Source organism: Scomber scombrus, chromosome 5, assembly GCF_963691925.1.
Source record: "Scomber scombrus chromosome 5, fScoSco1.1, whole genome shotgun sequence".
Taxonomy (NCBI): Eukaryota; Metazoa; Chordata; class Actinopteri; order Scombriformes; family Scombridae; genus Scomber; species Scomber scombrus.
In genome coordinates, this window is record NC_084974.1 from 17,381,803 (window position 1) to 17,396,616 (window position 14,814).

At 38.5% G+C, this 14,814-nt stretch overlaps 1 protein-coding gene across 1 annotated transcript in view; it reads right to left on the reverse strand.

The window, feature by feature from the left end:
• The window catches only part of cadm1b (cell adhesion molecule 1b), a 144,423-nt gene extending 129,839 nt beyond the window's left edge, over nt 1-14,584 (reverse strand). Inside the window, exon 1 of the mRNA XM_062418713.1 lies at nt 14,286-14,584. Coding sequence (XP_062274697.1) covers nt 14,286-14,361 — 76 coding nt within the window. The 5' untranslated portion in view covers nt 14,362-14,584. The remainder of the gene's footprint in view (nt 1-14,285) is intronic.
• Nucleotides 14,585-14,814: the final 230 nt, after the last annotated feature.

The following is a 14,814-nucleotide window of genomic DNA, read 5'->3' on the forward strand; positions in this document are numbered from 1 at the left end:
AGTGATACACAACTGCATGCAAATGCTCTGTATTTTGAAGCTGTCGCATTTCAAAAGCTGTGGTGTGTAATTCTGCAAACTTCTGTGTGCCACCAAATCTAAAATGTTTCTCATGTTAATTGGATTTATTCAGGTTGCTGTCACGTTGCATTTTGCACAGGCAGTAATGAAGTTACTAGTGATTTGTGTGTGCTCTATCATATTAACTGTCTTTATTACAAATTAAGTTTTCATTTGCCATCACACCATTAGATAATATATGAAAATAATTTTAAATGTGAGGATGTTTAGTTAAATTGGCCTGAACATGCAATTTAAAAAAGGCAGAGAGAATAAAGCAGCAATGTGTGCACACAGTGAGAAACAATCAGAGCAAACCTTAGAAGATGACATTTGGGTGTAAGTGACAAAATGAAATCATGTACAACAATCCTATTACACATGTATGCCATTTGACAACCCTTAAGTCTACTGATATTTGAACCAGAATAATCCACGTTCTCCAGGTCCAGCCTATTTATTCATGCACAGATCGCAATTCTCTCAGGCTTGGGAAATCAGCTTTTGCTTCAATACCGCCTTTGTCACACACATACTTCCCTGCCCTCACTAACTAAACTATCTTCCTGCCTGTTCAAGCAAAACTTTATGCTAAGTAAATCATTTACATCTCCCAAGCAGCCTATCTACATTTTCCAATAAAACCCTAAATTGATGGATGTCATCTTAGTGCTCACAGGCAATAACTCCTGCTGCTTTCGAAATAACAATATGTTTTGGTTTTATGAGGTCTAGACATGCCATTCTTTTTAATGACATCCCTAGGCCAGTGCTGTTTACATTTATTGATATCTGTTTTTAGACTGGAGCTGGTCTGTCTTCCTCAGAGGTTTGCTGTACACAGCTAAGTTTGACTTATGCTGACAAAACAGAACTTTTCATTTGGTAAGTATAGACCATGGACTGAAGCTGTAAAAAAAATGTGTTCATATATTTCTCTCAGATGCAGTTTATTGGGATTAAATGCAACATTTCTACTGTACTTGAAAATTCATAACAAAAAGACAAATATAAACCCCTAGACACCTTATTGAACTACTTGTGCTTGTGTGCTTTTACAAATCAAGTTAAAAACATTAGATTTATATATCCTTCAAAACTGTCATTGGCATGCATGTAGGGTGAATGAATGAATGCTAATAAAAATATAAATATAAATCTTAAGAGTAAATCTACACCATATCTAAACCTGATCATTGTGTAGGTGGTGATTCTGTGTCAAAACACATACGCTCAAGTGAGAACTAGAGGCACAAAGCAAGTGTGCTGTGTCATCAAGGGAGTGGTGGCACACTTTTGGCATTTTTGTGGCTGTAGGCTTGCAGCGCACTTAGGGCGCACATGGAAAAAGTGTGGAATTAGAAGGAAGCTTTTAACAAACATTAACAGTGAGAGGGTTTGGAGCTCTCCTCATTATGAAGTATAGTTTGGTAATGTGTTGAAAGTTTGCAGGAGCTTCTCCCGAGAGGAATCTGAGCCAGGATGTGCAGGAATGTAAGTGCAAATTATACAGCAGGAAAATAAACTGCCAAAAGCTGCTTGAGTTATATACTGAAAGGAAAGCATCATGATGCATACATTAGATTTGCAGGTTTAACAAATAAACAAGAGTAGATTAAACTGTTGCTTTTTTTTTTTTTTTGTTAATCTTTCTTTTTTTACTTTATTATTATTATTATTTATATTAATTATTATTATGGGCCATTCAATTAGATTTGGTTGAATCTGCACGTAACAATATAACAACTGCCAAACTGGGAGGGTAACTGTCTGTTTATGGTGGCATAAACAGACAATTCCAGTAATGATCCTATTTACGAGCCACAGATAATGATCCTGTTTATGAACAACAGCACTTCAAGAAAATCAGAGAGCAAAGCTGTGTTATGGATCATGAGCCCGCAGGAAAATATAGCCTTCGAAGGTCACACAAGGAAATAGCAGTGCCACACAGTACAGGCAATACTTCGAATGAATGGACTAGTAACTCTCACAAAAGAGAGAAACATTTTAAGAGAGAAACATGAAACTTACAAGGAGAACAACCTTATATATCCATGCACAAGATGAGGGACAGAGCAAAGTTCTCTACACTGAGGGTTGAGCGCAATACTGCTGTGTTGATACATTTTGTAGTTACTGTAAAGATCCTTCTCCACATCATGTTAAAAGCAATCTTTTTTTGAAAGTGTTTTGGTACACAGTAGCTCTGTGAAACACTTTGAAACTCAGTTAAGAGAGGGCGCAGACATTACATTGAGCAATTAATTTTATGGAGCCACGACGTGAGAGCTTCATGGACTGTCAAAACTAAATGAGACTATACAAGAGAGTATACAATAAAAAAAAACCAGAGGGCACATCTACTACGATGAATGACCTTTGTGTGCTCCTTCGGTTTGTTTGCATATTAAACTATGGATTTCTGCTTGCAGGCTACCACGCTACCACGCTGTCCAAAAAGACAAAGTTCCCTCTTGCTCAAGAGCTGTAAGTTAGAGAAGGGTCCAACTGCAGACCTCCCTCCTGTAGCTCTGTGAGTCAATAGGGGTTGAGCATGACCTCCCTCCTGGGGCTCCACGTCTGTGAACCAGTGTGGGTTGATCATGAGTAGCAGGGGTCCATTGTATGAAGTACGTAAACCTTCACTTATTTCACCCAAATCTATTTCTGAACCAATCTGAGGCAAGAAATAAGCAATCCAGTTGCTTCACTCTTCTCCACTCATATTAGATCTACAAAGCCCAATTTAAAAGTTTGTTCCAAAATTGGTAAGGCCAGAGCAATACTGCGCTGCCAGTTACCGCTGCTTTCGTTGCTGTGCTTCAACCTTGTGGGTGACACCGAAGCGAAGCAACAAAGCTATAAATAGCTACATGTATGTATGTGTGGTCTGAGGAGGGAGGTCTAAGGGTGCTGCAGTTTGACCCTCTTGCTAGAAGTTGGTCTCTAGCTTTGAGTCCACATGCAAATATGTAAATTTAGCACTACAAAGTGCATACAGTCTTCAGAAACATGTGCCAATTTAGAAAGTGCTGCAAGTTCAAACCAGCATCTTTGCCTGATTGTTTCTGTTTAGAAATACTTGTAAATGTTATGAGTAGATTTTAAGAAAACTGAATAGAAAGATTGGATTAATTGTTGTGGGTGTGGTCCCTCACAAAAAGCCATAAAACTTCAGAAAAGATTAACAAAACAGCGTATTTGACCGCTTTTCCGTTTATTCCGAAAATTGGTACACTGGTGGAACGAAGAACAAAGGGACAGAATTAACTTCAAAATCTAAGTCAAAATCTGACAAGTGGAATCGGCTTAACTTGACAAATGAATCACATTAATGGAGGTCCAGTAATGAGATCCATCTCTACTTTTACCAATAGAACTACTGCATGCAGTAATAACACTTGTATCAGACTTTTAATAGGAAAGTTAAAAGAAGAAAAAATACAAAACTAACATCATCACATTATGATAAAGGAAAACCTTGTACTGTTGACTCCATTAAGGCCCATGGCTCATTAAGAGGCACTCAACAAAATTCAGAACCCCTATTAGACCTCTTAGGAAAAAAAGAAAAGAGAAAGGCGAATATATTTTTATAAAGTGTAGCATAACAGGAGCAAAAACAACAACTGGGTGCAAGTTACTAGTTAAATGAATTATTAAATTAATAGATTCATTTATCAAAATAAGTTTGCAAGGATATTTTTAAATGGTTTGGAGCTTTGGTTAATCACCCTTTTCTCTTTTGAAGCATAGTCAGTAATTCCTATACATACCTGGTATCACTCAATTACCGTAACATATTTTACTACAAGGACTAATATTTTCTGATCAAGCAACCGGTGTACACTGGTGATGTTTAAAACGCTGGAGTAAAGCATGACTATACTGTTGGATGTGAAACACACAATGCAGATCAGTATAACTCCAGCTCTTTAATCAGGGGTGTAAATATAGCCTACCTTAAATACTATATACAAGGTCAAACAATTTCAGCCTGCAGGCCTTTCATTTAGATCAGTTTAGATGTTACAGCAAACAGTAGTTTGGGGATTAAACAAATTATACCAAAGACTCAAAAATATATGATAGTAATCACCACCACCTCCACCACCTACAAAAGCCCAGCCATGTGTCAGATTTGATGTGAAACATAAGTGGTGTGTTTGTGTGCTGTGGAAGTTTTAGGCAACCTTTTATCAATAAATATGTCTATTAGGGCTGGGTTATATGGCCAAAAATGTTATCACAATAAGACCTTTTCATATCAGTTGATATTTGAAATGATCCCGATAAAGGTGAAATCATTATTTCTTTCCAGTTTAAAGGCCGATTTTTTTTCTCCTGACTGAAAGTTGAAGAAACCAGACTGGTATTAGTGGTTTTAAATTATTCTTTACATCTATCGAACATTTGTTATCGTTTTTACCACCCAGCCTTAATTTTTCAAAAGAAGCTACAGTTAGTCAAAATATTATATTACGTGTAACTGCTGAATACAAACATGGTTTTGATTTAGAAATAGGTCATTTGAACAGCAGGGCAGTTGATAGTCTGGCAGCTCAGGGCTTACTTTCCTTGTTAGTATTTGGGGACCAATAGATCAAGGCCATATTTCCTTTCAAATACATTTACCTGTCATCTTAGATGTAAACAATGTGACTTTGAGTTTCCCCCTTCCATTAGCTCTATTGCCTCCCATGTCCCTCCGCAGCGCAATGACTCAAGTATGAGAAGTAATCAATAGGCTCTCGGTTTGGGTGAATGAGTCTTAGTGCTTGGTTTGCACAGTCTTGATCAGCCTGACAATGACAGATTATAGTGCGGTATCTGAGAGTAATTAAGATGGGTCTATCGTCACGCTGATAACTCAAGAGCATGATGCCCCCAAGGCAGGCAGCACGAACCTGTCAGACAACAGCTTTCTTCTGTGTAAACAGTATCAAAATCTTCCCATGATTCACCTTGAGAGGAGACAAAACGTTATCCATCAATTGTCAATTTTATAACGATTACCTTTTTCAGCTTTGCTTAAAAAAAAAAACTAAGGTTATTGGCAAATATAAACAGAGAAAAAAAAGAGCATATGTGACTGCACACATTTTCCTCACAAATTATCCCCCAAGCAGTCCTTATTATGTGATCACCAGGAATAAAGGAAGATGTAAAATACCCATCTGCTGAAACTGTACAGCACTCCAGAAATACTGCAGGAGTTTTCATTTTGTTAACCCATCAATCAAACTTCAAGTATATCAAATAAATATCAATGTGTCTCTGGCACTTATGTTCGTAACTGCTGTTAAGTGTCAGGGAGGTGTTGACATTTTGGGAAATTCTTCTTCACACTGAGCATCAGATGAGAAGATTGATACCACTCATTTACATGTCCATTAAATATGAAGCTAGCTATGAAGCCAGCAGATAGTTAGCTTAAGTTTTCATGAAGATTGGAAACAAGGGGAAACAGTTACCCTGGCCCTACAACAATTAATTCAATCTTTGAATTCAGTCCAAACATAAAATTAACACTTTATATCTTGTTTGTTTAATTTGTTCCAAAGCTACAGATTGAAAATAGCAATTCAGCATTTTACAGGAAAATACATCGGGCTACTTTTCTGTCAAGACCAGTAACTTCCTGGAGTCTCGACTGGCTGCCTGGCAATTAGTCCTGGACACTTTAAAGTTCAGATGAAACAGAATTTAGAGTATTGAATTTCTGTATCATGATGTATTTTTTGAGTGAAACAGGATAGAAATAAAGTTGGGAGAGATTTGATTTGGATGTTGAAAAGAGGGCGTGTCATAATCAAACTTAGCACTGTGAAATTGGTTGATTCAAGCCTACATAAGCAGGCGTTATATTTCTTTTACATGATGAAAACATGATTGGATTTTGATATAAGAATACAAAGAAACTGAAAAAGAAAGAGATTGTTTTAGCTATAGGGAAAGAGCCAGACTTCCAGTCTTTATATTAAGCTATGCTAACTGCCTTCTAGCTGTATAGAAGTATTCCTTTGATATGGTTTTTTTTATTTGTTTCCTCAAATGTTTAAATAAGGTGGACAAAATATGAGAAGCCTATCAATGTTATTCAGTCCAATACAGCAACATCACAAAATACAATTCCAAAATGAACGGAGGCATTGAGTCAAAATGTAAAGAAGTAGCACAAATAAAATGCTCAAATATTCTCTGGTTTCTGCTTCTCAAATGTGATGACTGCTTTTCCCTGTTTTTTTTTATCATTCTACATTGTAAGTCTGTGGTATTTGGACTGTTGGTCGGACAAAACAAATAATTGAAAGACATCACCTTGGGCTCTGGAAAGATATTGTGAGCTTTTTTTTCTATTTTCTGACATTTTGTAGACTAATCAATAATGAAAATCATTGTTATTTGCAGCCCTATCAGCCTTATTTTAAGTGAGGTAGAATGTATTGCAGAGCTATTGTATTCCACTGCATCCTTTCTTTAGAAGACTTTTGTTCTTTCCACCTGGCATCCCTGAGTGTACTGTTCAAATAAAATTAGAGAGACATTAGTGTGCAATGGGGGCACTACTGAAAAGAAGCAGAAACGTGGAAAGTCCAGGCTATTCTAATGCTGTCCTCAAGTCTTGCTATATCCTGCTGTGTAAGGGAATAATATTTCATTAGGTCTGCATAAATACATTTGCAAACAGCTCTCCAACAAGAAAGGGAGTGACAGATTCGAGAAAATGGTGTTAAGTGAGTATACCTGTCTTAAAAACTCACTGTACTGTTAGAAAGGCATCTGCAGCATGTTGCCTTTCTATTAACAATGCAAGATTTATTGATTAGTGTAATGTTTGCGTTGGACGGGTACTTACTGGTTTGGAGTACTTATATTTTTGTTTTTTTCCAGCATTGTGCATTACTTCCACCTTCATGCTGCTGCTGCTTACAGTCGTTTTATCAGGCACGGGTCTGCCCAAACAAGCCCAGAGAGGAGACACAGAGGTGCTGCTCCTCTCCTATTGCCTCGGATGCAAGTTGTAACTGAGCTCCATCAGACACAGAAAAGCTTTTGCCTCCAGAATGGTCTGCCATTACACCACAGCAGAAAAAGCACTAGTCCAAATTGGGCTGGCCAACTCCCTTCAATGAGGTTGCCTTCAAAATAGGCTCTCAACACAAATCTCTAAATGTGACCAATCACGTAACGATAAGCGTTCATTCTTCTTACTAAACCAGACAAAAACACATCTCTTTCAAAGCTGAATGTTGTGCAGTTGCTGATTGGATTTTCACTCCAATTCAAGCACTGGATTAGCGAGTGCTCAATAACTGAATTTATTGATTAGAGATTTCTCTCTTGGAAAGAGTCTTTTCTCCTCAACACTGAGCAACAGTTATTTAGTCTTACTGCTGTGAGTTCTGGTCTCAGTCTCAAGGTTCTCTGTTAGATGAGTTTCTTTTTATCTGTGACTGATCTGATTACAGTTTCTTACTGAAAATAATTAAACATGTTGGATGGTCCAAACTAAGAAACAATCCAAAATATACAGCAAGTGAATCATAAAGTGGCATTGTCTGCACAGTAATCAGTAATAAATATGCTTTTTAGGTGCTATTTTTCAGATGTAATTGATGTCCTCCTTCTGGCCCAAACAGTGTAATTATGAGTGCTGGAGTGCTGTGATGAAATACAAGATCTAATATTTGTGAGAATCAGATCACTGGTGTCTCAGATATTGCATATGACACATGGATGAGTGAACAAATTATGTAGAGCGCCCCTTTGGGCTGATCAGTGTAAATTTTGATAATGTGAGATGCATCCCCAACTTTTGGTTTAAAAAGTTAACAAATGCTGCAGAGCCTAAGGCCAGTCAGTGCAATTTTTAGGATGCCATTATGGAGCAAAAAGATGTGTTTCATGGCAATAGAATTACATGATGGGCATAATATAGAGATAATATAGATGCTGTGCCCCTCTTAGGTGAATCAGAGCAGAGCAATGATACACCTGGGTTGGATAGCTATATGATTATATGGTATACCGAAATCATTTTAGTTACCTTCACATGAGTGAAAACATAGTGTGTGAAATCATAGTAGCAGACAGAGATTGAAATACTTCAAATAATTCATGTTTTAGAACATGCAACCACCCAGTACCATTTTCACAGAGAGTGACATATGGTAAGCACAGTAAAAGTTTCAAAAAAACTCAAAATCCACATACTAACTTTTTCCTGGGTGTAAAGATGCAGTTGAGAGCATTGTAAAGAGCTAGTAAGTGGACCTTGGGTCAAATATGCATTAATTTATGTTTTGGCCACATGGAGTGACCAGAAACAAGCTGTACACCTCATCATCTTGATACCGCAAACATGTTTGCAAACCAATTTGCGCATCCAGCAGACGCAGGGCAACATTATTGCTCATATGAAGTCAAGTTTCTGTCCACAAGATGAATAAGTCCAATATTTACTCTCCACTGCGTTGGTCACCACTAACTCCAGAGTGAAATATCTGACTATTTAGCTGTTAAATGCACACCAGCTAATTGCTAACTGTGTCTGCCTGCTGTTTGGTGCTGGGCAGGTCATGTACACTGTGTTTGTGGGGCTTTTTTGGTGAAATAAATACTGCATGCTTTGGCCAAAAAACACACTGATATGAGCAGGAAACAGTAAAGTTGCAGGCTGAAATTCTCAATTAATTATCTATAGGTTCACCACTACTATCGACCCCTTTCACATTACTCATTGTCATGTCATCCATTGTTACAAAATTATTGATTTTAACTGCTTTCAAGATTTTTTTGTTGTATACTGGAAAACTGTGAAATACAAAAAGGATAACTGATTGCCTGAAGTACTGTAAAAAAAAAGTAATGTAACAGTCTGCTATTATAAACAAAACTGTTAAATGACTAAGGATTAAAGTTTCTTATTTAACATTTAGGGAAAAGGCTTCCACATGAAATCTCCATCATGTCATACATTCAGCATTTTGTTGTCTTCTCTTGTCCTACAAAAACATTCATTTTAAAATGATCTGGCAATGCAGTATAATGTGGTAAAATGTAAGGAAAGTTTAATGGTATAAAGACTTGAATAACATACAACTGAGTAAAATACAATTGAGGGACATCTGCAATGTAGTGTTTCAGACCAGGGATGATCTAGATCCTCCAACATAGGAACTGCACTGGATTCTCATTTGTTTAAACAAGTAGTTTGAACTACATGGTTGGTCTGTTACAGGTTTGAGAGAAAATTTGGCCAATGCAGTTAGCCAGTATCTTCATGTAGCAGGAACTGACTGCACCACAGCCTTAATGGTGGCTTGTAATTGTTCCATCACCCATACTAATGTGCACTCTATGCCCCTTTCAAAACAAAAACATTGCATTTCCTTTTTTTTTTCATTGTGGACTTGATTGTTAGCGTCTAAGCAACACAGCCAATAGAGTGGGGTCTCTCAGATCCAGGGAACACAGAGAACAATGTCATATTCATAAGCAGAGACATCAGCTCTCCTCCTCATTACCACAGCACAGTTATGAATGAAAGCTTCTGTCCCCACAATCATGAAAGAGCCTGTCATCTGTCTGTCTCTCCTAATTGACTGTTTTCTACATTTCAACACAGATGGACAGACACATTTTTGATCATCCTCAGTTTGTCATTCAGCTTGACACCGCGGTACAAATCCCCTCCACAGAAATGTCCTGAGGGTTTCAGGGTTTTTTTTGTTTTGTTTGTTTTTTTCATATTTACTACATGACTTAAATTGATAGCATGTCTACAGCAGCACTTCTCTGACCTTGACAAAACAGCCAGGTGCAGTATTTACTTGAAGGTCACACTATAAAGCATGTGGATAAAAACCCTTGTACCCAGCACCCAAGGTGATGTTTTTAAGGAGTGATGCGAGTCTTTCAGAAACTGAAAAGAATAGAAAGTCAAGGATAGAAAGACACTTTCAATGTTTTTCTTCTCCCAACACAGACCTCCATAACCAACCTCTTTCTGTGTACACTGGCTGACCTGTTACAACCTGAGTCTAAAGGACAAAAAGCAAAATCTGCCTATTCACTTCTGAGCTGCAAGGACCCTTTGGGCTCAGAAAAATGTTATAAGCTATCTCAAAGAGAGTGTGAAGTTTGATCTTGGACACACATTAGCACAATGCCATGCTCCAACAAGGTAGTGATGGTTTCAATACATTTGTGTTACAGGCAAGGATATGCACCTTTACACATATGCACAGCACACAAAAGCAAATTTTAGAGCAGATACAGTAGAGCAACACAGTACAGAGGCTTGATGTTCTCAGTGAAAAGATAACAGTATTTCTCATATGACTTACATCTGCTACCAGTGGCTAAATTCTTCACATGTATCAGCTGCCAATTCTCTGCCAGCACCTCCCTTTAAACAGCAAGATTAGCTGCCACCACATAAAGTAGTGCCATGCATTATCTGGCAATTAGAGTGAGGCTTATTAAGCAGAGTTTAATGTAAATTTAATGAGCAATAAATTCAATTTCTTTAAATAGAAGAGTATATTATTGTTACAAATGATGTACTGTGGTGATCTCAACGTTCAGGCGATGAAATACTTCATAAGCAGGCACATATCAATGGTCCATTAAGTGCGGTATTAAATTTATCCTGAAACACTGTATTGTACTGTAAGTGCTATTCCATAGATAGAGAGAAGAAGACCACTTCAGGAGAGATAGCACTGATGTACTGTGTGTGGCTCTGTGAAGAAATGAAACCAAGAAAATTATTCTGCAACAATTGTGATAATCAATTATTCATTTGAGTCATTTTTTAAGCCAAAATGCCGATATTTATTTTATTCCAGCCTTTCAATTGTGAAGTGAAAGTGAAGATCTATACACAGCAGATCTATGTATAATGATCTATTGGTCAAACAAAACAAGACATTTGTGTGTGTGTGTGTGTGTGTGTGTGTGTGTGTGTGTGTGTGTGTGTGTGTGTGTGTGTGTGTGTGTGTGTGTGTGTGTGTGTGTGTGTGTGTGTGTGTGTGTGTGTGTGTGCGTGTGTGTGTGTGTGTGTGTACATGCTGGGTATTTCATATGTAGTTAAGCTCAACTGAGTGTGTGACTGTGAGCATATTACAATCAATCTATATATTGTATATGGTGTGTATATATGTACATATGTGTGCTATAGGCCCGTAATATTCTGAAAATGTTCTTATTGTGATTATAATAGTCTCTTGGTAGCCTTGAGCTAAAAGAGATACAAATAAACAAAAAAATAAAACAAACTAGTTGCACGCCTACTCAGCGCAATGTACTGTAAAAAATGTACATTTACAAGTACAGTACTTTTCATGAATATTTCTGCTTCAGGATTTTTCATCACATTTTAGAGGCTAACGTTGTAGTATTTAGTCCACTACATTTATTGGACTGCTATAGTTATGTTACTTTACAGATTAAGACTTTACATACAAATCCAAAGATGAGCTCATGAAAAAAGAAATAATCATCTACAATTTATAAAGAAGATCAATTGAGCTTCACCTTGGATAACTATGACATTAAGATGCTGCTAACCTGCACTGTTAATGACTGAATGAATGTAAAAATAATTAAGTCTGAGATTGAGACTGAAATGCTCACAGCTGATATTGTTCTGGATAATGGATAACTTTTGATACTTTAAGAATATTTTGCTGTAGATAATTAAGTATTTTTACAATTTAAATATTAATGTAGGACTTTTATAAGTAATATAGTGTGTTTACACTGCTGTATTGGTACTTCTGCTTGAGCGAAAATAAGGTGAGTAATCCTTCCACCAGAGATCCTAGCTCCGTGCTCCTGCTGCTGTTCCTGTAACCCCAAGTGTCAACCACTGACAGAATACTTGTGGGAAAAACCACAGAGCTCAACACTTGTGTGATAATTGATGAAATAAAAAAACTACCTCCTCCAGAACACAAACAGACAAGCACATCTTGAGGGCAAAGCAGCACACTGCCAGCATATTTCAGCAGTATCTGTTTCAAAGCCAAACCTCACCATAGGCAGCCAGAGACCGACATCTTCAATCACTCATCATGTCACATGCCAACTGGCAACCAATAGCACCGTAATAACTGTATGTTTCCTTTTGTTTCTCTGAGATCCTTTCCTTCAGCGGCGCCTTGAAGCTTCATGACAGCTCGTATTGACCCACTTCACCATCACTCAGTCCTGACGAATGACTTTAAACTGGCAATAAGTGGGATTATGCAACCTTCTGAAATACGACCATCTGATATGCTACAACAGGCCTGGATGAGTCTTTGTTGCAGATTCTTTGTTGAAATGCCAAAGTCTCAGCATTTCATAACAGGATGCTCAAACAAGGCAACTCTTTAGCTTTAGCAGTTCTCACAGGAACAACTCTCCCTCATGGTGTTCTGTCCTCATGTCCAGCTGTCTCTCATTCCCTCTATAATAATCAGTGTATCTTGATAATAAACTACCCAGCAAGATTAAGTCGATTGTGTCAGACCACATCCAGTAAGTGGGATTATTCTTTTCTCACCAGATAAAGATTAAAATCTAGTTATTCTAGATTATTAACAATGACAAATTGGAAGGTGTCAGGAAAGAAGGCTGTCAGCACTTCAACACTGTGAGGGCTTTGCACTTTTTTGTTGTTGTTGTTTTTTCTCCAAGCAGCTTTTGCAAATACAATCACACAAATGAAAAACCTCAGATCATATCATATGTGATTTGGGATTTCACCTTAACCAAGAGACTCCATGTACCCGTTCCCTAATGCTGCAACCCAGGGTGTATTGAGCAGGAGGTTATTGCATTCATGATGCATTATTTTAATTGACTGAGAGGTTAATTAAATTAATGTGACAAGGAGACGTTAGACAATGCTGTAAATGTCATTCAACTGCTATTCAACACAGACCATAATAAATTCAACAACTGTGAAATGAAAGCCTTGTAAGCAGTGAGCTGTGAAAAAAATGTCTAATGTCTAAAAATTCAGTTTAACTAGTAGCCTCATTTTGGGAGCAGGTCCCCCATCTCACCACAGACACACACACACACACATGCTTTGATGAGTTTCTGCAGACCTGTTGATGGGAGATGAAGATACTACCACCACTGTAGCCACTGGTGGCAGAATGCTATCTGAAACTGAAATTAAACCAATAAACAAAAGGTCCCTCAAGTAATCTTCAAGTGAAAACCTGTCATCTCAACTGTTGCTTGCCATTTTAACAACCTGGGGGCTAACAACACAAGAACAATGTCCATCCTACCGCTGGGAGGGATTTAAAGCAGCTGTAGGCTGACATGTTAACTGCAACACATGCGTCAGTATTGTCAGCAGATACGTTTTCCAGGAAAAAAGTGGGGGAAAAACACACTGACGCATGCAACTCTGATGCAACCGCGGTGGAATAACTGGGGGAAATAATCGGACCATGGACTGCAATGGTCGTGCACATCCAGGCGCCCCTGGCTCATGCAGTCGCACGCTGTAAAGCCAAAAGCGACGTGGCAGATTTACATCTCCAGCCTCAGTGACAGCAGGAGAAGTGAAGACTGCGGACTGGAACACACACTGGCATCAGAGGCTGCAGTTGTGCGGCCAGAGGACACTGTGAGAGGCTAGAGCTGCAATGCGTGTTTTCCTCCAAAGCGCACCTGAAGCGCAGACTTGAGCAATTTGTAGACAGTGGAATGAGTTGGGACTGTGGAGGTTTATGCGGTAGGCTACGACTGAAGGAGTGCGTAGTCTTTCATGGTCGGAGAATCGGTCTCATGTCATAATAAAGAGCGTTACAGTGAGCACTGCTTTTAACTTGCCCCAGGTCCAAACACTTATACGACCATTCACACGATTACTGGTCTCACTCTCTTGCCGTCTATGCAATTGTGCAGCACTCACATTACTTTTTATAGCAGTCCTCTTTAGCCTTTTTTCAGTGAAACTAAAGACAACACCCTTTCAATCAACTGTAAATATACGAGCTAAACCTGACAGTCACAAGAAGCGTGGATATTCTCAAGTCGACATGCAGCTCCAGCAGTATCACAGCAATAGAAAGTGATGCTGAGATTTGAGGGGAAGCTTGTGCGCATCTAACGCGCAAACGCACCACAACTTCTCCCCGGTACTCCTCGGGCTTGAGCTGTGGAAGGGGTTATTCTGCATCACAGACACACAACACACAAAAACTTACCTTTCGGGAGAAACGCCCCTGAAATCACGAAAACAGAGAGAAAAATAGCGAGAGATCCGCTCCCCGTGATCGCCATGTTGGACACCTGCTTGAGACTGGCGGCGCTAAATCACCTAGAGACGGCCATGGGATGAAAATGTAGACACATGAGAGGCGGAGGGAGGGCTCAAGCAGGGAGCCTGCTATCATATTGGGCTGCATTATGTTGCAATGACATCTAGGCCTATGAAATAATATAGGATTACAATGATACCTCAGGAGAATTCTTTAAAAACACAGTCTGTAAATATCTCCATTAAACACCAAAGACTCACTGTAATTCCCAATAGGAATATTGCGGGAATGATAACATTGATAACATGTGAAGTGTAAAACACCATGGAGCGCGGTGAGGTAACCATAAACTCACCACCGAGAACCACAGACACTTTATAGGAATATTATAGTAATCTTCTTTTACGGTTATAGTCTGTTAGTTCATCTGGGTGAGACCAACCTATACTCGACTGGCTGTGCTTTGGTTTTTACA